This window comes from Glycine max, chromosome 6 (assembly GCF_000004515.6).
Source record: "Glycine max cultivar Williams 82 chromosome 6, Glycine_max_v4.0, whole genome shotgun sequence".
Lineage (NCBI taxonomy): Eukaryota > Viridiplantae > Streptophyta > Magnoliopsida > Fabales > Fabaceae > Glycine > Glycine max.
In genome coordinates this window covers 7,669,854-7,690,798 of record NC_038242.2, presented here as the reverse complement: position 1 = coordinate 7,690,798, position 20,945 = coordinate 7,669,854, and the positions used below count along the sequence as shown (strand labels likewise).

Sequence of the window (20,945 nt, the reverse complement as noted above, 5' to 3'; positions counted from 1 at the left end):
ATTTTTTTTTTTAAAATAACGTGTTCAAAAATATGAAAAAGTTGAAAGGAATAAAAGCTTAAAAATACTAAAAACTTGAAAAGAATAAAGTTTTAAAACATGAAAACAAAAGAGTAATATGTTGAAAAAAATCAAAATGTTAGGAGCAATAAAAAAATGTTAAAAAATGGTTTACATGTGAATAGAATGTTTAAGAATAGAGCAAATTACAACAATTTTTTCTGAGATTTACTTTAATTTCACGTGCATCTTCTCCTTTTTTTTTTTTTCATTCTACATAAACTCCCTAACTTTTGTCTTTCTATTACATAAGCAACCACTACACCCTTAATGACGTTAGTTTCGTTTAATTCAAGGGTCATGTAACATGCATGTGTATTTTCTTTTTCCTAAAATGTCCCATCTGCATGTTCTTCATTGAGCGTCTCTAAAGCAATTTTTTTGTAGTGAGTGAAATTTTTTATTTCTCACAGGAGTTAAATCTTTTTTTCCTCTAAAACAATTAATTCATCCGTGTCGGCGGTAGAAACATAAGACACTCCCTTCTCCTCTATCATTGCAACCTTTCATGGCTACCACAAGGTTCAAATCCCTTTTTCCTTTCTTCGCATTTCGTTCTGCTTTTGTCTTGCGCATGTTATCGCCCTCGTCATCAGGGTTTAATTTAGGGGTGCTACTGTATTAGGAACTAGGAAGACAAAAGTTAGGGGTGCTTCTTTAGGGCGAAAAAAAGAGAGAAGAGAATGTATGTGTAATTAAAATAAATCTCTTAAAAGGTTGTTGTAATCTATTCTTAATAATTAATATTTTTATTAAAAAGTTCAATGAGAAGGAGGAAGTTAGTGATATGGGAATGGCTTGCAAAAAAAAACTTAAAAAGTAAAAAAGTTTTAAAAAATGTGTATATTAAATGGAAATTTCGTTTTAATTACTATCATAGATAATGCATTTTTACTTTTTTATTATATTAGATACATTATATCACATTTTCTGTTATAAAAAATATACAAACATTATTTACTAATATACCTTTTCTTTATTTTAGGTGAGTCTGTTAACTATAACTTAACCCCTAACTTAATAGATCTATGGCGGTCAAACTTAAAATTAAAATGCGTAAAAAAAACTTGAAATTAAACAAGACAGGACAATAATGCAAACTATACACAAAGGAAAACAAAATCTATGCATGAAAGAGGACATGGTGAGAGGGGGGAAAAGGAAAGCTTTTGATTAAGTAAATATTTAGACAGGATCACGCATGCCAAGTTAAAATAGACCAAAGGAAAAAAAAAAATTGAATACTTTACACAAAAAATACCAAGCAATTTGCCTTTACAGCATGTACATGACTTCCATCAATATCACAGTCCAAACTCCAAACTCGAAACTCCCAACAGTCATCACACGCTGTTATATAAATAAATAGTGAAAAAAGTAAGAGCTCTAGAGTCTTCTTGCCTAGTAAGGTTGCAAGTATTGTGTTGCAGATCACAGGTCTTCTTGCCTAGTCAAAATTAAAGATGACAAGCAGTTCTCAAGGTTAGCACCACACGGGTTTAGGTCCTCTTTTTTGTTCTGTCTTTTACGTTTTGACCGTAATGACAATGTGAATATTTGTGAATCAAAAACATAATTGCGGGTATTCCGTCAGTAGTTTTGACCATTTTTCTTGTTTCCCCCTGAATTTTCTTGTTATTCTTGTTATTGTTTGTATTCATCTTGATTCCAATGTCCTTGGGCATCATCAACAAGTTATGTTTACCCATATTTTGTATAATTGCATCTACCTTTTTGCTTGCATATCAGGACTTTAGCAGGGAACTGATAACTTCTTGTAGATAAGTTTTTTTAACAGAGGCATCTGACATTTATTTCATACCTTCCAATGTATCACGTTATGTTTTATAATTGGACAGGGAATATGTGGTCGACCTGGTTGGGGAACCAGGAAATATCCATGGGCCAGACTCCTCAATTAATGGAGCATATGTTTGGTCAATGCCTTCCTCATTTCAAATTTCTCATTTAAAAGAATCACAATCACCATATTTGGATGGCACAACAAGTTGTATAAGTTCAAATCTCAGACCTATTAATCCTGAGAGTCTTCCATATTCAGGTATGTTGTGTTTTATGGATTAAGATCCTCTGCAGTTTCAAAATGAATTGCAGAATGTGCAGTCCTAAATCTCATCCTTAAAATTTCTTAAATTATATTTTAAAAGATAAAATTTCCATTTAATAAATTAAATCAATGGACTAGGTTGATGCAGTTCTTTATAAAACTGTAGATGATCCTAATTCTGTGTTTTACATACCTGGAAAGTTGATCTTCAAATTGCTTGTTAGTATTTTAACTTCAAGGGATGAATCTGTGAAGCCATCAATATATACTTGGAACCTCAAGATGCATATTACTTACTCATTTGAAGTATGGTCTCAATATTTCCACACATTTTATTTCGTATCAATTATTATAGTTTCTATAATGAATTAATTGTTGAAGTACATGCCACAACCATCATGGGTGCTTATATTTCCTTGAGCTATTCAATTCATTGAATCAAGTTTGAGCCAGATATTTCGTTTTTACTTTCACCACAAAACTGGTGTTTTATACCTTACCTCTGTTCAAGTCCTCTCTTTTCATACTCCATAGTAAATACATGTTAAAGTTTCTTTAAGCTTTTTGCCACCTTCTCAAGCTTGTGAAGCATGTATGTCTCTTAAATTTTAAACCTTTGGGGGACAGGGTAACTTATGCTTTTGCAATTCTGTTAATAGTAAATCTTATAACATTAAGAGAGGATTTCTAGTAATCTAGTTTAAAGTTGGTCTTAGCCATTATTCAATGATCTGCAGGCTCTGAACAGAATGATCAACAACTTAAAGAAACTGATTTGCTGAAAAGTCACAAGGGCTCCATTTATGCTTCAGTTGATCAAATCCGTGAAGGAACAGAACCATCTCTAGTTCCTTTTGGTTTAGAAGGGAATGATGAGGAATGTGCAGTTCATAGTTCAGTTTTGCCTACCATCCATGAAGATGTTTCAAAAGTTCTTCATCCAGCCATTGAAGCATCATTACATGAATACCCAATGCTTAGTGAAGATGTAGTACAAGAAACTTCCAACAATGAGATAATTGTAAATGAAAGTTCTGTGGTGAAAAGTACTTTCCAGCAATCTATGCTTGGTTCATCCAGCCAGTCAGAACTGAAACAGGTAGACATCAGAATTGAAAACCAGGGTTGTTTACCTGCTGGGAGTATTCCAAGATATGTGAATCTCGAACCATCACTTGCAATGGATTGGCTTGAGATATCATGGGATGATTTACGAATTAAAGAGCGTGTTGGTGCTGGTACTTTTTCTGCTTCCCCTGATTTTTCTTCTTGAATCCATGTAACTTTGGCATCATCGACTTGTTTCACCATTAGGTGACTCTAAATGCTGCTGCCTTTTTCACTTTGCAGGCTCATTTGGGACAGTGTACCGTGCTGAATGGCATGGATCAGTAAGTGTTATTACACACCTCTTTTTATCATGTTGAGTTTTATGTAGGGTATTCCCATTTGAGTATATAAATGTAGCTTTCTGATTCCTACATACTGTTTACTTTCTTACTTCGTCTGGTTGGAATTGGATGAATGGCACTTATCCACCAAAATGAGTTGATTATATAGTATATTTATTTGAAATATTAATGTGTCTTATGTTGGCTCTATGAATATATTTATTTATTTATGTTTTGGAGATTCTATTTATTTTATAAATTGCAGGATGTTGCAGTCAAGGTTTTAACAGTTCAGGATTTCTATGACGATCAGTTGAAGGAGTTTCTGAGAGAGGTATGTATTCATGAGACAAATGTATCAGGGTGCCTCTTCATTGCACATTGTTTATGATTTGGATTATATTAGCTAAATAGTATATAAATATGGTACTGAAGACCAGGCATATATATTAGTTGATCATCAATTATACTCATCAGAATAATGTATTCCTTTGGCTTAGTGTCTTATACTTTGTCATTTGTCCTTTTCTATTTCAAAATAATTTCTCTTTCCTAAAATTACTATTATTTTTTTCGTCTCATGTTGTGCTAGTGTTGACCATATCTCTGCCTTCTTGATGATTGTGTACCTTGTGTTTTCAGTTTCCCTATTTGAATGCTTGTTCCAAGTTTTTTCTCCATCTTGATGGGCGGAAATTATTTATATTTTATTAAGGCACTGCCTTGGTTGTTGAATGCAAGATTCTTGCACAACTAAATATACACATGTCTTCCACTCGTTCGTGTATGGCAGCATTTCATTTCATTGGGCGCACACCGGCCTCTTGTATTTCTCTTTTCAGTTCAATATGCACACCTCTTTTCAGTCTATCAGATTTTTGGAGTGTAAAAATCACCTGTCTGGTATTTACAGACACCTCATTTCTCCAACTAGAATAATACTGCTGCATGTCATAAATTCTAATTATTCAAGTTGGCTGCATGACCAGTGGGGCACAATAGTGAACTCTCTGTTGCGCTGACATGCTTAAAACTTGTATATGCAATACTAGTTGTGCACAAAAAGATTTAGAACTTGGTCTATCAAAGCCTCTTCTATTTCCTTTCACTATCAATGGGGTAAAGCAGAAGCTAGTTATGTTGAAGTTGTTATTTGCATTGCTTTAGGTTGCAATAATGAAACGAGTTCGCCATCCAAATGTGGTACTCTTCATGGGGTCTGTTACAAAACGCCCCCATCTATCAATAGTGACAGAGTATTTGCCTAGGTAAGACAAGCAACTGCTTATATCCTTAAAACATTTCACATTCTTGCATAAAGAATTGATTGTCTTACTATGCTGTACAATTTTGTGACAGGGGCAGTTTATACCGCCTGATACACAGACCAGCATCTGGTGAAATTCTGGATAAGAGGAGGAGATTACGAATGGCTTTGGATGTGGTATGTGCCGGTTATTATTATTTTTTTACACTGAACAATTATCTTGTGTATAACATATCATGTGTTTGATTGCAGGCTAAAGGGATCAATTATCTCCACTGTTTGAAACCTCCAATTGTGCACTGGGATCTCAAATCCCCAAACTTGTTAGTGGATAAAAATTGGACTGTGAAGGTAGAATGAAACTGATTTAGCAGTTTATATTATGGGATTTTTTAAACATTTTATGCAAGAAGATAATTTCTTTTTTCTTTTCATGTTCAGGTTTGTGATTTTGGATTGTCCAGGTTTAAGGCAAACACTTTCATACCGTCCAAATCTGTTGCTGGAACAGTTAAGTTTCTACCTCCAGTCTCTCACTATAAACTTCATCATATCAATTCTTGTTATAACTCTTCCAATTTATCTTATGAATAAAAAACCACTTCTTTCCTCATCTTTTGGAGTAGCACTTTCAAGTTTGAAATAAAAACTTCAAAACTTGAACTGTTGTAGCTACTTGTGAATGCATGTTCATTCCCCGTCATTTCTAATTAGCCTTTCAGATACATGGTACCGAGATCAATGATACAATCATGTTATGTTGGTCCAATCTTTTGGATGGGAAGTATGCGCAAGTGAACAAGGGACTTGCTTTCCTGTCTTTGCACTTGGGTTTTGGGACATTCTTCTAATATCTAATAGGTTGAAATTTTAATTCATGCTACCTCTCAATAAGTGTGTAACTCTCTTGATTTTAATTTTAGCCCGAGTGGATGGCTCCAGAATTTCTTCGCGGTGAACCCTCCAATGAGAAATCTGACGTATTCAGTTTTGGAGTTATCGTGTGGGAACTTGTGACCATGCAACAACCATGGAATGGACTTAGCCCTGCCCAGGTAAACTCGATGAATTTATATGCTCTAAATTTTAAATGTTTGAAGCCAATTATTTTTACTCATGAGTTTATTTATACCGTAGTAGGGACCATTTGCAAGAATTTGTTAGTTTAAAAAGGACATATAATGTAAAGGTATACATGCCAACTTGCATATTTCAAACGACTGCTTGGCATAATGTAACCTCCTCAATAGATTGTAAAGTAATTATCATCATCATGTGAACTCTCAGGTGGTTGGAGCTGTTGCTTTCCAGAATAGGAGGCTTGCTATCTCTCCAAACATCTCCCCGGCTTTGGCCTCCCTCATGGAATCTTGTTGGGAAGAGTAAGTGTTATTCATGTAGTTTCTTTGTAAATTGTGAACATCTGTGTGCCACTTAGTCCAATTTTATTAGAATAGTGCATGTATTTTTTATTTTTTTTGGTTTTCTATGAACACTGATATAAGTATTATTAAAATTATTTGAAAATACAATTATCCTATATTCTGATACCATTTCTTAAAAATGGAATTCATAATTTTGGAAAACCTGGCTTTTATGTAGAGTGACGGAGTTTTCATAGCCAACATGAATTTTGGATCTCTATATTCATGCTAAATTGTCAACATCATTGATTTTTCTTTTGCCTTAGAAGGTGGGAATCTTACCAATTTCAGAAAAATCTGCATAATTCACGTGTTCCTAAACGTTGCTTTTATTTCTGATGCTTGCTTTATTTAACTTGGCAATGACCCTAGTGAACGCCCACCTTTTGGTAGCATAGTTGACTCACTAAAGAAGCTGGTAAAATCTCCAGCAGAGGTGATAAAGATGGCGGATACATAGAGATACGCCGCAGCCCAAAATTGGGTTTTCTTGCGCCTGAAACTTCTTGCCCATTTTATGGAAACGATAATTAACAATTAGCAAGTGTTATTTTTTTTTGTCGTACTTGAGCAAAAAGGATTTCTTTTCAATTTTCTTGGGATATATATATAGTGTACAAATTAGAGTGGGAAAAATTATAATTATTATTTGAGCTGTGGTCTCCCCAAAAGGGGTCGAGACATAACAATTGCTAAATAAGCTGTTAAAAATAGAAATTTAACCCACTTTATTTAGTGCATTCAATTTATCTTAGTTAAATAATCTTTTTTTTTCTTTCAAAAATCTTAAAGAAGGTTATGAAATGATTATTTTTTTCTTTCAAATATGGGCTTAGAAAGCGTTAAAGTTGTATTTATTGCTCGACATCGACTCTTCTCTCTCATAAAAAAGGTAAAATCATAATTTTCATTTTATGTTTCAAAATTTCAATTCTGATAATTATTTAATTAAAGATGATATTTTCTTCTATTTTTATTTAATTAAGTTGTTTTTTATATTAACATATTCTTCTATTTTTTTTCTTCTATTTTGTTAATTCACCCTTTGTTTGGTAAAGGGGTTCAGAGTGAAAATAGAGAGGAAAAGTAAGGAAAATTTAAAAATGAGTGAGTCTCATATTTTACCACATTATTTTAATTAAAATATTTCTCTTATTTGTATTTATTCTATTTCTATTATCTCTACCAAACAGAGTATTAGAGGATATTTGATAATTTATGTAGATGTATTTATAATGAAGATAATTAACGACATTTGTTTGGCAAAAATATTTTATAAGATGGTTAAAACTTAAAAGTTTATAAAATAAAGATGTGTGTTATTGTGGAACACCATGGTTTATATTGGATCACAATAGTTGTTGAGTTAATCCATTTTACATTATTAGGATGTATTTTTAACATTGAACTCATTTTTACTCTACTACTATCTCTCCTTTGCTAGTAAAATTCTATGTAATCACTTTGCAACAAGTTGAAAGTTTGCTACTTCGGCACTGCTATCACAAAACTCTATCTTGCTGGCAAAAACATTAAGAGGATTGATTCCTTGGGGTCACACTCTTATGGTTCAACAAAAAATGAAAATCGAATCGAGTTTCTTTCTTCATTCTCAAGATTAGAAATCCTTCACTAGTGGCTCTGCAACATCAACATTGTTGTCGATGAGATGGAGAACTAATAAGGGAAGTGTCATTTGGTATTATACATGAACGTCGTTGATGGTGGAACACAATGGAGATCCATTTCGTTGACTCAACTTGCAATGTTCGCAACAATGGCGGTGGAAAAGGATCTCAAGACGAAGATAAAATTGAATCTCAAATCATTGCTCAAGGCCAAGTGAGTATTGTATTATAAAAAATTCGGTTGGGTGTGGAAGCGAACTTCCTCCTGTATAGTTTCTCTGACACAGGTGTCAAACTTCATTGTCGCGATGGTTTAACTTCCTCTGCTACGATGTGTACGAAATAGATCTCTCGAGGATTCGTTGCGTTTTGAATTTGAAGTTCCTCCTGATGGAAACATTAATGAGGATGATCATCAGCTATGGAGAATCTAGACCAATTTATAGTCAAAGATACTTTTGTTAGCAAGATTGAACTTTGTGCTACCATTCATGAAGTAGCAAATTTCCAGCCTGACACACGATGAGGTTATCATACCTGCTTGATTAATTGAATAAAAATGTAAAACTTTACATGTATAATTTTTTTCTCATATTTATAATAAATATATAAATTATATATCCCTTCATTTACTCCGATCACACCATCCAACTACACCTAGTGGAAATACTTAATATATATATATATATTTTGAAGCAGAAATACTTTTATATAAAATCTCTCCTTTTTTACCTCAATTATTATTTCCGTTAACGAGAATAATAATAATGAGAAAAAAGAAGGAGATAAGTCAAAGGAAGCAAGGCGGCTACGGTATGCATAAAGTCTCTGACGGAACAAGAGCTTCACTACACAACTGAGCCCTTCCTCAACACGTCAAAAATTCATCTCATCTATCTGTAGATCGGAGAAACCAAAAAAAAAAAATGGAGTTCGACGAGAAGAAAGCAATGATCCGCGACGTGGCGTTACAAGTCGTTTTCATCTCGCTCACGATTTTCAGCTTCCTCTGGATGCACGGCATCCCTCAAAACCTCTACGCCAAGCTCCGCCACCGTCCCCCGAACCCACGGGCCGTGCAAGCCAAGCGCCATTTCGTCAAAGGCGCGCAGCTCCTCGCCCAAGCCAGAAGATCCAAAAGCGCTTCCTCCGCAACTTCCCTCGCCAAACAAGCCCTAGCCGAGGCCGAGAAGGCCATCGCGCTCGACCCCAAGGACGCCGCCTCGCACCTCCTCAAGTCCATGGCGCTCGACCTCCAGGGCTTCCGCACCAACGCGCTCGATGCGCTCGACGCCGCGTTGTCTCCACTCGCAGCGGGTTCGCTCGCGGAGGACGAGAGAGGTGACGCGCTTCTGAAGAGGGCGGAACTGAAGATCGCGATGAGCGAGCGGCGCGGCGTTGACTCGGTGCTGGCTGATTTGACCGAGTCGGTGAAGCTGAGTCCGCGAAACGCGAAGGCGTGGTGCATGTTGGGGGAAACCTACGAAGGGAACAAGATGGGAGAGGAAGCGAAGAAAGCTTATAAAGAGGCTTTGGAGTTGGAGCCACAGTTGAATGTGGCTCAAGAAGCGCTCAGCAGGTTGGGATCGTCGTAATTTGGTGTTGAGTGATGTGAGCTTTAAGATGTGATCGATCGCTTTGGTTATTGTATGTTTAATTTATAACTGTTGTTTCTAATCTTCGATTATGGAGAGTAATTGAATGTTAAGTTTGAGCAAGCAATAAAATGATTTTCGCCGAAGGATTTTAATTCTACGCTATCTTAAGATGCGAAATCTTAGAAATTGAAAGGGAACAAAATTTCTTACTTGGGGACCTCCTTCTGCCAAAGATCTAAGAACCACAACCAGTGGATCATGCAGTCCTGCCTTTTATATAACACAAAATTTCTCTTTCTCTTTCAAAATGTAGTATTCCTTTTTCGCTTATGTTTTGTTTTCTTTTTGCCATGGATTTTTCATCTCACAAGTTGTGGTATGTAGAAAGAGAAAGAGAGGATTTCAAAAGAGTGTATATTCTGGATAAAGAGACTCTCTTAGTAACTGCAAAAGGGTGTGTGCTTTTGACTGAAGGAGGTCTCCCTCACTGACACCTTTGCTGAGGATTGGTTCCCTTTGTTTACAAGGCTCACTTTTTGCATGTTCTCTACTTTGGAGAGTGCCATTTTCTAGAACTTCATCAACTGTGACAATCCAACAACCTCCTTCAAATGTCAAGCCAGTTCTGCCCTCATCAAATCCACCAAGGATTCTATCAAACCGCAGCATTTTTCAGCTGTTAAGATTTTTTTTGCAGGTCTTAAGAAGATCAACTCTAAAAGGGATTGGATTTGTTTAAAAAATGACCGAGATTATTTGTGTGTGTTAATAAATTAGAGAGATTATTAGGGTGTAAATATGATTCCTAAACTTGTCTAGTTGTCTTCTCTATTTTAACAAGGCAACAAGTTACAATCACTGTTTCAAGCATGCAATGTTCAAAAATACAAGGTTAAGATCAAGGAAACATGAGAGAGATTGATTACACAAATGATACTTTTGTCCTTCACGAGAGAATGGACTACACCTTAATGTGTCAGTGCACCATAATTTGAGAGAAATTCAAGCCTAACAAGGCTAATATCAAAGATCGGGTACATGTTTAAGACTTGTAAAATAAACTGCACCTTCTTCATGACTAAGGCGAAGCACTGAGATTTGAACAAGGAGCTTGTATAACTCATCAAGGACGTCATTTGGTATTTTGTATAGACAGTAAAATATGTTACCCACTTTTATTAGCACAATCCATAGTAGCAATCTAGGATCTTATGCCAGTTAGGACCAAATGATAAATGGGTTAAAAATGTCCTTTGTCAAGGACAAGTTTACCCAATGAATGAACAATCTTCTGGATGAGGAAGTATATTTTCACATTATACCGGTAAGATAAAACTGTATCCCTAAAAGCCAGGATAGGTCAAGATAATTCTTCATCATCTAGCCACTTGAGTGTTGGCAAAACTTTGACAAGAAATGACCTGAAGTTCTCATCAGCTACTGCATTCCCTGTTATGTTTAACTCTGTCAATGTCAAGCTTCCAAATATCAAGAAAGCTTCCCAAAATTTTGTGGCATTAATGCTGTCAGTGAGGAGTTCAAAACGGTCCCAGGCAAATTCTTCAGCATGTGATACAGGAGAAGAGCATAAGTATCTCGTGGTGTCAATCGAGTGAGAGCCTAACTCATTGTATGAGATATTCAGCACTTTAAGTGACTTAAGCAATCTGACAGGCTCCAAAGCAGTAAAACTACCAAATTTATTATGACTCAGGTTTAAGCAAGATAGAAGTTGCATGGCCTCCAACCCTGTCAAAAGATTCAGTATGAGACATTTGATTTCCATTTTTGGATACAACGTCAAAAGCTAAACTTTCCAAAAGAGATTAAAGATACAACCTAAGCTAGAGACAACCTTTCAGGATTCAGTTTCTCTGCATAACAACTTGAAAATCATGTTTGCTATAATTGGGTAAATATATATTGCAAGAAACAAAAAATATTCAAATCATTAACATTAATTTATTAAATTTTATTAAACTATTAACATCAGTAGTCCTGCTGAAACTATATAGATTCAAAAGGCGGACAGCTTATGCTTCATTAGCATAGGAAAGAATTGGGGTTAGCTAAACATGGATAGAAACAGAAGGGAAGAAGACTAGTGGTTTGTTAATACAAGCAAAACATCCTGATAAGAAAGTTAAAAAGAAAATAGGAGAGCATAATATTATTCAGTTTAATTAAGAATAAGAAAAATTAAGGGTTCATGAATCTATGATACAGGATTAAGCACGATGACATACAAGAATACATGTTGCTGCACCCACTAAGAAGGAATAAGGATAGACTCTTGTATTTTAAGGGAGGGAAAAGCTAAGTTACTGTAAAATAATCAGATATGCAAGTTCTACCTTCAACGGATTGAAGTTCGTTGTGGCTAAGGTCTAGCATTTGCACCCACAATAAATTCTCAATGGATCCCATCCGTGACAATGATAGATTTCGTAATCGTAGACAGACATAACCAGTGATTGTTTCTGTTGCATCTTTATAGTAGTGGCAGTATGGTAGTAAAGAATCCCTAGTTGAAGTTATCTGCAGAATCATCAAAACATAAAAAGAGAAAAATGATTTATGGTGGAAGAAACAGAAAATTTGCACTAGTGTAATGCTAATAGCAAGTATAAAAATACACAAGCATGGCCAAATAAAAGCTTCCAAAGACTAGCACAATTTTATAGGAAAACCAGCATAATGGAAAAAAAAAAACAATAGAAATTGGAAGATTCTTGTATTTTCTAAATGCCTTTTCTCCAGTCAACAGATTTGTCTACAAAGTGCAAGTTTGGTTCTGAAAATATTTTCAGCTTCCACTTTTTTCCCACACCTCAAATGGGAATCCAAGGAAATCCTTTTCAGTTAAACACAAATAAATACATTCTTAGTCATGTTTTCAGTTTTCAATTTGGAAACAGAAAAATAAACACGTTCATTCGAGAACAGATACAAGAATGAAAGGTCTTTTTATTCTAGCTGGCATCATATTATTTAATGTATGCTGATAGAGATATTCACATGAGTATTTGTCATCTTTATCAACAAAAGTGAATGGCAAACAGGATCATGTTACAATAGATATTTAATACTGAATTACCCGCTTTAGTGATATTAGACTATGCTCATCTTTGTAGTATAGATAATGTGTTGGATCCAACTTCATCAGATCAGTGTAAAGTTGAAGAACTTCTTCAGTGTTAGATTTTCTTCCATCATATTGAAATGATAACGAATCAAGAGCACTCAAAAGTCTTGCTAGTGTAAGCTTACCAATTTTACTACAAAAAGAAAAGGGCACACATTATTATCTAATAAAACAGGGACAAAAACATGGGAATAACTTTAAATCATAAGATTATCCATTTAAGAAATCAACCTTACCAGTCATACTCGGACAATAAGTCCCGAACTTTAGTTATTTCTTCACCAATTTCCTCAGTGCACCAATTGGAAGTTGTTGGAATATGGTGATTTTGATCAGCAGGAAGAATGGAATCTGATTCCTGAAAATGGTCAATTTTTTGGAAATTTGTATCCTTCCATGTAGTCCTTTTCCCACCCTGTCCTTCAGTAGGTTCACTAGATGCAGTCTGCACAAACACTTTACAGGAAATTTGGGAAGGATCATCAAAGTGATTTCCATTTGAAGATATAATACCCTTAGAATGTCCAATGTTGATCTCTACAGAGTAAGTTTTTGACGGTTGAAGCTCAAAATTTCCAAGGTTTAGATATACAACCCAAAACTGAGCAGTATTTGAATTGTTCATTGAAAGTGGTTTCCAAATAAGTTCCTCCTTTAAAAGTTCAGATTTAATAGCCACTGTGGATGAGTTTATTCCTTCTACGGCTTGATTGAAATAAAGAATGATTGGAAGTGTTCCAGGGTTTGATAGTGTACCATTCAGAAGAGACAAACCACAACCACGAAGATCATTGTCCCCAATTAGAGTTATATTAGATCCATGGGAAGGCCAAGATGAAACAAGTAGAGGAGCATCAATTTTCACTGTTTGTTGAATGAGCCAAAGATGATAAAACCAGCCACTCTGATCATCTGGATCGGTAAAAATAGCATTGTGGACATGCTCAAACTCCTCTTCCAAAACTTTTTCTTTAGGGAAATATCCTTCAGCCTTTCTTTTCAGCAAATTAGACAAAAGCACACTGAAAAATTCGCAATACAATATGTATTAATAAAATTAGTTAATCCGCCTTTCTTGGCCTTTTGCTTTAGATTAATAAATCATGAAGAGTCACATTTTACCCAATGAAACAAAGTCCTAAAGAATGGTGTTGGTTTGAACCCACCCAAAAAGAAACACTGAAGGAAAACCAAAAAGAAAAAAAGGGTTTCCCACTATTCTAATGAAGGGTAGTATTACTACCTGGTGCATACAGTTACACAAACTTTTTACAACAACATAAAAATATCTCTCATGTTCAAATGATAAAAGTCATTGCATCATGTATCATGATCATTTAAGATGTGGGAAATGGGAATGTTTATATTTCGATAGAACATGGCATGTAACCATATCAAGCACCAAAAGGGTGTCATTTTTAAAGTACATGCAATAATATACTTTTAGTTTGTTTATCCATATGAGAATCATGTAGAATGCTTCAAAGTAGAAGCTAATTGATTATTATTGGCAATACTGAAACAAATATTTGCCAAACAACGAGATGGGTGTAAACATGAAATCAAACCACCATTCTCGACCACAATTGATCAAGCATAGATACCAAAGGTACACCTCCAAGATTCACATTGAAAACATTTAAATATGTAAGGTTGATAGATGGCAATGCTTATTTCAAGAAAATAACATAATAATAAAACAAACATAAGTAGACAAATCAATCTTGACTACAAATATGTCAGCAAGATGCGCAATACAACAACAGAACATCATTTCTAACATTGCAATTTCATGCCCTTTCAGAGACACATGCACACACAAGGAAAACAGTCTATGGTCGATTCACAAGTTCTGAAAAAACATATTTATGTAACTCAGGCAATAAAATGAGCAAAGCCATACCGAAAAGGTGCCAGAATGTCCCTTTGAATAAGTAAACTTCAAGCTAACTATACCAACCTACGATTGTGCCATGCAGAGTAATTACTGAAATTAGTCGCTATCACTTCCTCTGTGTATTTCAGCTCATCCTCATCTGATCGTTTCATCAGTTCAGCAACAAACCTGGAAGTAAAATCAACACAAAAAAAGGACACCAACTTAGCCAATTCGGTTTAAAGATTGAACTAGAGTTAAATACTGCACTGGAAACATGTGTTTATTTATTTATTTATAAATGCGAGATTTGATTTTTAACTGTAAAAAACACAGTGGTAAAAAAAACTCTCAATTTGCATAATTTTTTTTTCTCTGGTTGAAAAGAGGGATTAACCTTCGGTAATTCCAGGCATGAAAATTCCGAGGATCCATCTTCTGAAAACCATTCAGAAGGCGCATTTCGTTGTCTATGGACGAATGCCCCTTGTTGAGTACCCATTTTCTATGATGCCACGCGCCGTAAGACTTGAAATTCTTCCTCAACGCATTCTCCACCTAAATAAAAAACCAAGCATAGTAATTCATTCAATTCATAGAAAAACAAAATCAAGTAATTATTTATTTTCCAAATTATATTGAATTAAATTAACCGACGAGAGTGAAAACGCACGAGTTTGAGCTCGTCATCGAAGATAGAGTGGGGATCGGAATCGGAGTTAGAGAGAAAATGTTGAACGGCGAGCTTTCTGTAATTCCAAGCTGTGTAGCACTCTGGATTCACTTCTAGAAGCTTCGCGCTCAAATCTAGCGCTTCCTTGCTATATCTGCAGCCAACCAGATTTGCGCAATTCTTGAATAAATCGAGAGAGAGAGAGAGAGAGAGAGAGAGAGAGAGAGAGAAGAAAGTTGAAGGAAGAAGAAGCAACATGTGATTGTGGTGATTGGCGAGGAACTGAGCTTGTACAGAACGAAGCTTCTCAGTTTTGGCTGCTGAAGCGGCTTCATCTTCTTGCTTCAACGCTTTGCGAGGCCGACCGTGCATTTTCAAACTTAATTCACACTACCACGCACAAGAGTGAATAGTGTGCTGAGATCACTTTAGTAGTTTCCAAAATCACTTTTTTTCCCCTAAAGAATAGATATTATTTGATGCGATTTATTTTTAAATATTTTTATTATAAAAGTAAAATTAATAGTTAAACTCTATAAAAAAAATATCCAACACCAAAATTGTTTGAAATTATTTCAATAAAAATCAATTTTGCACACAAAATTAGCTCTTATTATGGATAGTCAAATTATATCAAAATTGAACCTAATCCACATGATCAAATTATAAAGATAAATATCATGGAAAAATTGAGAATCCTAATTGAATCAACTCTTTAACATGGAAGGGGACAAGAAAAATTATCTTAAGAATACTTCAATATAATTCTAAAAAATCTAACATCAAACCAAACAACAAACTCATTAGTAATTAACAATTTTTTGATAAATAAAATGTTAAATCAAAAGAACATTTTTATTCAAATATATGAAATAATAATGTTATTTATTACTTCTATTTTTCTTATTCCCCTAAAGCCATTTTGGGACACCACCAAAGGCGTAGATGTAAATCAATTGATTAATTGACTAAGTTTAAGACTGAGTTATTTCGTCCCGCCAATCATCACATTGTTAATTGTTTAGACATTACCCTTAACTTATATTAACTTCATATAATAGATTTTTCACACATGAACAACAATTATTATTATCTTATACATTCTGTACTATTATTATCATATACATTCTGTTCTGTAAACAATTAAGAGTTAAGTCGTCAAGTCGTCAAGTTTTTTTTTAAAAAAATACACACATGTGTGAATTATCTTTGTAAGACTAAATCTATTATAGTTCTCATCTATTTTTATTCACCCTATTTCTATCTCGGATCTGCTCAAAGACCTACAAGTTTTGGTAAATATCTAATGCCTTACCCGACAGGAGAAGTGATTTTTGGGGGCATTTTTCCTCATCCTACCAAACACACCGTTAAAGTTCTCAACTTCGAATACATGCATTGATTCTTATTAAACACGTTTCAAATGTAAAGTTAAACTCTGAAAGGAAACAGCGTTTTTAATATAAACTCAAACCCGTCCAAATCCATGTCCCATGTCGCGGACAAATGGAGCAGATAACTCAAATATACTAATACAACATAAATAAATGGTGTTAAAACACCCTCATCAGTTAAACGATAAAAATTATCAACATGCTATGAGAATCATCACATCCTGTATTTTACTTTCCTAATTGAGTGACACCCAACAAAGAAAAACAGTTGGAAGCCTCAAGGTTCCTAACACTAATAAATGACTGCCATTGCTTGAATCTTACCTTCCAATTTAAATAATTCAATAAGCCTCAACCCCCCACAACACAATGGTCAGAAACCATTTCTCCATTGTATTGCTGTTTGTTCACCTCCACACCTGTTTCCGGTATGCCTCCATTTGACACAGAAGATAGTTCTGTAACAACAGTCACAAGATTGTTCTCCTTGGAATATAATTCTGTTGACTTCCCATTCTCAAAAATTCCTTCCTGGCTATTGACAGCAAGAGAACTCTCCCCAGCCAATGTTTCTTTCTCTTGATAATTAACTGATACTCCATTCTCAAAATTGTTGGCGGCTTCTGAAGTGAATGTTTCGGATTTCTTTTCAAGGACGCCAGATTCACCATTAACACTTGCATGTGTTTCTACCTCATGATTGATATTTGCTCCAATGCCCAAGTTTTCAGTATGAATTTGGCCCATCTTGTCTCTAGAGGGTTTCCTCTTGGAAGACTTCCTCTTAAACCGCGCTTTCTTAGGCTTTGGGGGATTTGAATTCTCATCAGCTATGGCAACAGATTCTGTTGCCCTTTTTCTGCATGGAAGGACTGTCAACTGTGGATGGCCAACCTGGTCTTGGGAAGCTTGCGATGCACTTGACTGGATAGCTAATAAAGCAGTTCTGGCAGCTTTTATCTCTGCTTCCTTCTTTGTTTTTGCTGCTCCCCCAATATATAGAATCCCCCCAATGTCAACCGTACATGAAAATACTGATGCTCGGCCTGGTGTTTCATCCTTCTTGCACTGATACATAGGCATTGCATAGTTCATTTTCTGAGCATATTCCTGAAGTAAATTCTTGCATAATCCTGTTTCATGCTGGAAGAAACACTACTAACATGGTCAGAGGCAGCAAATATTTAATAACTTGTACAGCTGAAAGAGACTACAATGCTGAAATAAAAGTCTCACATGTCTGAGAGACAATACAATCACGAATGCCTAAGATAAATTGTTCAACAAAGCTATAAGCTCTCAAACATTAAATCTGAAAACTAAGCATATTTCAAGAAGTAAATAATGACTAAGGTGGGTGAAAATGTAATCTGCAAAATTTAGTTCTGCGTGGCCAAAAAAGTTACCCAGGAATTGGTGGTTGTTGGATACAATGAAGTGGCAGTGATCAATCATCCATCCAAGAGTAAATAAGCATTCAACTATTCAAGTCATACATTATGGCAAAACAAATGTGGTTATCTACAATTTTCCATGTACAAAACATGCAGCAATTATATTTCTGCTCATAGTCAAAATGGACAAAAACAAGGTTGGTGATGAGTGGCAAGTAGTATGGATGGTCAACTTGGGTTGAGCAAAAACATGAACAAAGTGTTGAAGTTTTTGTTTTCAACCAACTACCCTTCTCTACCATTCCCTTGCACATAATTATTACGGGGTTAAAGGATGAGGATAATTCCTGTATGAGTGAGAAAGAACAATAGGACTTCAACTACAGTGGGACAAAAGTAACTTTAAATCCCAGGGCAGGCAATGCTTCAGCCTTCAAACTGACATTTTCTTTTCACAAAAATCCATGCATTCCAAGTAATTATTCCAACAGTATAAAGAACTAAAAAGTACAGGATTATAAACAAAAACCGGAAAACAAACAGAAGTATTCATCAGATGAAAATTTAAGACAAAGATCTCCAATATAATGGTAGAAACTCTATTAATAAGACATGGTTATCAATCTCAGATTGGCAGTGTGTAGCAGCCAACATTGAAAATGCTATAGTGAGAAGTGGGATGACTGCTATTATAAATATTATGCAAACTAAATATTTTATACCACACAAATACTAAGAAAACCATAGTTAAAGAAATTCATGATGAACAATAACTAATTAGTCACAGCTTACACATACAGTAACTATCAATCTAGGAGCAGAAAAAAACATAGTAGTGAAGTAAAAAATGAAAGATGGTTGTGAAATTAATAAAAAAGAAAATAATAAATTAGATCAAATTAGTAGACTGTGAACTTGTAACAGAGATGGGAAAAAATAGTCTTGTAAAGTGTGAAGAAATGAAGTTCAAAACAGGGGTAACTTTTTGCAGAATGGTCAAGGAAGAAGGGTTTCAAATCCTATTATGTTTTTTGACAACACGGTTTCAACTTTCAAGGGTAAAAAAGAGGTTTTGAAACCCATATCATGGTAATGCCGCTATAGCATGTGAAAAGCAGCAACTATGGCTTCAACGGCTGCTATTGGAAACCACTCCTATATTTCAATCCCATAGCAGCCCGGGGCCAGTCCATTCTGCTGCTCCACTATAGTGCACTATTGACTACTAGAGAAGAGGAGCAGCAAAAGGGTGCAAAGTACAAACAAACGAAGGAAAAGAAGCATTAAAAAAAAATCAACTACTCCCAAACCGTGCAAACAACAAAAAAAGTTTATACTCGGTAAAGACTACTTACAACAGGTTGAGTGATGGATTGATTAACTAAATTAGATTTGATCAACTCCACCAAAGCAACTTCGGCGGCCGACTGCTCTGCTGCCTTGCGGTTGAAAAATCCAGGCAAAGAATCATACCGAACGTCGTTCACTATCACTGTTGACCTGAAAGAAGGTTCATGGGAAGGCCCTTCCTTAATAGTTTCATAGACAGGCGTGGGCAGCCCCGCCTTCTGTGCATACTCCTGCAATCGGCTCTTGAACACATAGCAATTTGAAACACCTGACAAAACATACATATAAAAAAAAAAACATGTAAAATTGTAAATAATTAGAGCATAAAGCAATATCTCAAAGACTCACTCGAACTATATAAGTAGCGTGACAAATAAGCCTGACCTAATCTATATTCAATTCCATGTTTACCCTATCTTTGATTTATCTAGTAACCAATATCATCAAGAAAGGAATCAAATTTCTCCCGGTCCTAATCAATTGAAACCTTTGGACGAAACCTAATAGTCCACTTATTCCTTCTCAAATTCTCTTTCTTGGGCATAAAACACATTTCTCTTCAACTTACATTTACATTTTTAAAATCTCCCTCCCTCATCCAAAACAATAAAACAATTCAGAAAACGCATTCAAGATTCACTTCAAAGAACACAGAAGCGAGAAATCAATGACAGAGAATACATACTCTGGAAGTCTTCGTTGGTGGGCATAGCCTCGACGGTGACGGTTTGAGAAGAATCGAGTGAGTGAGTGTTTCTGAGACTTATTAAACTAGTTCGGTGTATTTGATTGATGGTGTGAATGAGTTTTTATACGGTGTGAGAAGAGAAGAGAGAGTTGGCGTGTACTACTGTGGAAGCAATGCCGGAATCTGCGCCGCTCTCGTTCGTTCTATTTAAAGTGGATGGGACGCGTTTCTTTCGGGTGGGGTGCATAGTACCCGATAAAAGGCCCATTCATCAGGTCCATCTGATACAATTCCTCGCTTGTTCATCTTCTTTTCTGCTTCATCATACGGTCCATACTTCAACAACAGGAGTTCTAACTGTTACTACTTATTAGTACTTAACACACTCACATTACTCTCACTATGAACACTTTTTTTTCATAAAAAAAAAATAGTCTAACTTAATATTTCTAATTCACACTTTTTTTATTAGTTAGAAGTTTGAAATAATAAAAATTATGAAATCGTTAATAAACTTCATTAAATAAAGAACAAGTTCCACATAATAATATTATGGTTTCCAGTCATTTTCTGACAATAATTAAAAATATATTAAAAGAAATTATGTTGATGATGAAAAAGTTGTAGAGTTGGAGTCTCATTAGCATGTGATTACAGTCTCAAGTCTGGCTATAGAGGCAAAAAATCTGTGTAATATATTCCTTTCTTCTGCATGAAATCCTTAGCTATCAATGTGGCCTTATATTTTGCAATTGTTCCATCTGGTTTGAGTTTAACCTTAAAAATCCACTTGACACCAATAAGAGTCTTGTTCTCCGGTAATTCTACCATTTCCCAGGTTTGGTTCTTCTCGATACTCCTTAATTATTCTTCCATGGTTGATCTTCATACCTCACTTACAATAGCTTCATCAAGATTAATAGGTTCCGCATCGGCCATGAGTGCAAGGTGTTGAACCAATTCACCATCACTAGAAATGGCATTATTAA

General features: G+C 35.2%; 4 protein-coding genes across 8 annotated transcripts; 2 read left to right on the top strand and 2 right to left on the bottom strand.

Moving 5' to 3' along the window:
• The first annotated feature begins 383 nt into the window (after positions 1–383).
• LOC100801030 (serine/threonine-protein kinase CTR1) lies at positions 384–8,439 on the top strand. Of its 4 annotated transcripts, none has more exons than XM_041016376.1 (12): positions 384–582; positions 1,920–2,122; positions 2,866–3,366; positions 3,479–3,519; positions 3,785–3,853; positions 4,687–4,787; positions 4,879–4,963; positions 5,039–5,137; positions 5,228–5,296; positions 5,710–5,841; positions 6,074–6,168; positions 7,655–8,439. In XM_041016376.1, the coding sequence occupies exons 1-12, from the start codon at positions 569–571 to the stop codon at positions 7,686–7,688; spliced, it is 1,443 nt and encodes a 480-aa protein (XP_040872310.1). In that variant the 5' UTR covers positions 384–568; the 3' UTR covers positions 7,689–8,439. The 4 variants fall into 4 exon arrangements, with proteins under 4 accessions (XP_040872310.1, XP_014631782.1, XP_014631786.1 ...); XM_014776296.3 differs by lacking the exon at positions 7,655–8,439 and adding an exon at positions 6,583–7,644; XM_014776300.3 differs by lacking the exon at positions 7,655–8,439 and adding an exon at positions 5,924–5,975 and having other exon boundaries at positions 6,074–6,148.
• Positions 8,440–8,501: 62 nt separating this feature from the next.
• LOC100783725 (uncharacterized) lies at positions 8,502–9,579 on the top strand. The gene has a single exon (XM_003526507.4). The coding sequence runs from the start codon at positions 8,765–8,767 to the stop codon at positions 9,431–9,433; it is 669 nt and encodes a 222-aa protein (XP_003526555.1). The 5' UTR covers positions 8,502–8,764; the 3' UTR covers positions 9,434–9,579.
• A 656-nt stretch (positions 9,580–10,235) lies between these two features.
• On the bottom strand, positions 10,236–15,543 carry LOC100783193 (geranylgeranyl transferase type-2 subunit alpha 1). The gene is made up of 8 exons (XM_003526506.4): positions 15,387–15,543; positions 15,131–15,284; positions 14,855–15,015; positions 14,542–14,646; positions 12,818–13,603; positions 12,534–12,714; positions 11,791–11,974; positions 10,236–11,185 (listed from the first exon to the last, which is right to left on the bottom strand). The coding sequence occupies exons 1-8, from the start codon at positions 15,500–15,502 to the stop codon at positions 10,797–10,799; spliced, it is 2,076 nt and encodes a 691-aa protein (XP_003526554.1). The 5' UTR covers positions 15,503–15,543; the 3' UTR covers positions 10,236–10,796.
• A 1,127-nt stretch (positions 15,544–16,670) lies between these two features.
• On the bottom strand, positions 16,671–20,142 carry LOC100782651 (double-stranded RNA-binding protein 1). 2 transcript variants are annotated; one of them, XM_006581446.4, is made up of 3 exons: positions 19,954–20,142; positions 19,274–19,536; positions 16,671–17,679 (listed from the first exon to the last, which is right to left on the bottom strand). In XM_006581446.4, exons 1-3 carry the CDS (start codon positions 19,976–19,978, stop codon positions 16,876–16,878), a joined length of 1,092 nt encoding a protein of 363 aa, XP_006581509.1. In that variant the 5' UTR covers positions 19,979–20,142; the 3' UTR covers positions 16,671–16,875. The 2 variants fall into 2 exon arrangements, with proteins under 2 accessions (XP_006581509.1, XP_003526553.1); XM_003526505.5 differs by having other exon boundaries at positions 16,671–17,667; positions 19,954–20,141.
• Positions 20,143–20,945: the final 803 nt, after the last annotated feature.

Excerpts from the sequence above, each read along its gene's own strand:
- LOC100801030 (XM_014776296.3), top strand. Across the intron at positions 5,138-5,227 it reads ATAAAAATTGGACTGTGAAG|GTTTGTGATTTTGGATTGTC; the intron begins GTAGAATGAAAC and ends TTTCATGTTCAG. Across the intron at positions 6,169-6,582 it reads ATGGAATCTTGTTGGGAAGA|TGAACGCCCACCTTTTGGTA; the intron begins GTAAGTGTTATT and ends CAATGACCCTAG.
- LOC100783725 (XM_003526507.4), top strand. The coding sequence starts at position 8,765 with ATGGAGTTCGACGAGAAGAAAGCAATGATCCGCGACGTGGCGTTACAA.
- LOC100783193 (XM_003526506.4), bottom strand. The coding sequence starts at position 15,502 with ATGCACGGTCGGCCTCGCAAAGCGTTGAAGCAAGAAGATGAAGCCGCT. Across the intron at positions 13,604-14,541 it reads TCTGCATGGCACAATCGTAG|TGTGCTTTTGTCTAATTTGC; the intron begins GTTGGTATAGTT and ends CGAATTTTTCAG. Across the intron at positions 11,975-12,533 it reads GTCTAATATCACTAAAGCGG|ATAACTTCAACTAGGGATTC; the intron begins GTAATTCAGTAT and ends ATGATTCTGCAG.
- LOC100782651 (XM_006581446.4), bottom strand. The coding sequence starts at position 19,978 with ATGCCCACCAACGAAGACTTCCAGA. Across the intron at positions 19,537-19,953 it reads CACCAACGAAGACTTCCAGA|GTGTTTCAAATTGCTATGTG; the intron begins GTATGTATTCTC and ends ATGTTTTGTCAG. Across the intron at positions 17,680-19,273 it reads AATCCATCACTCAACCTGTT|TGTTTCTTCCAGCATGAAAC; the intron begins GTAAGTAGTCTT and ends CCATGTTAGTAG.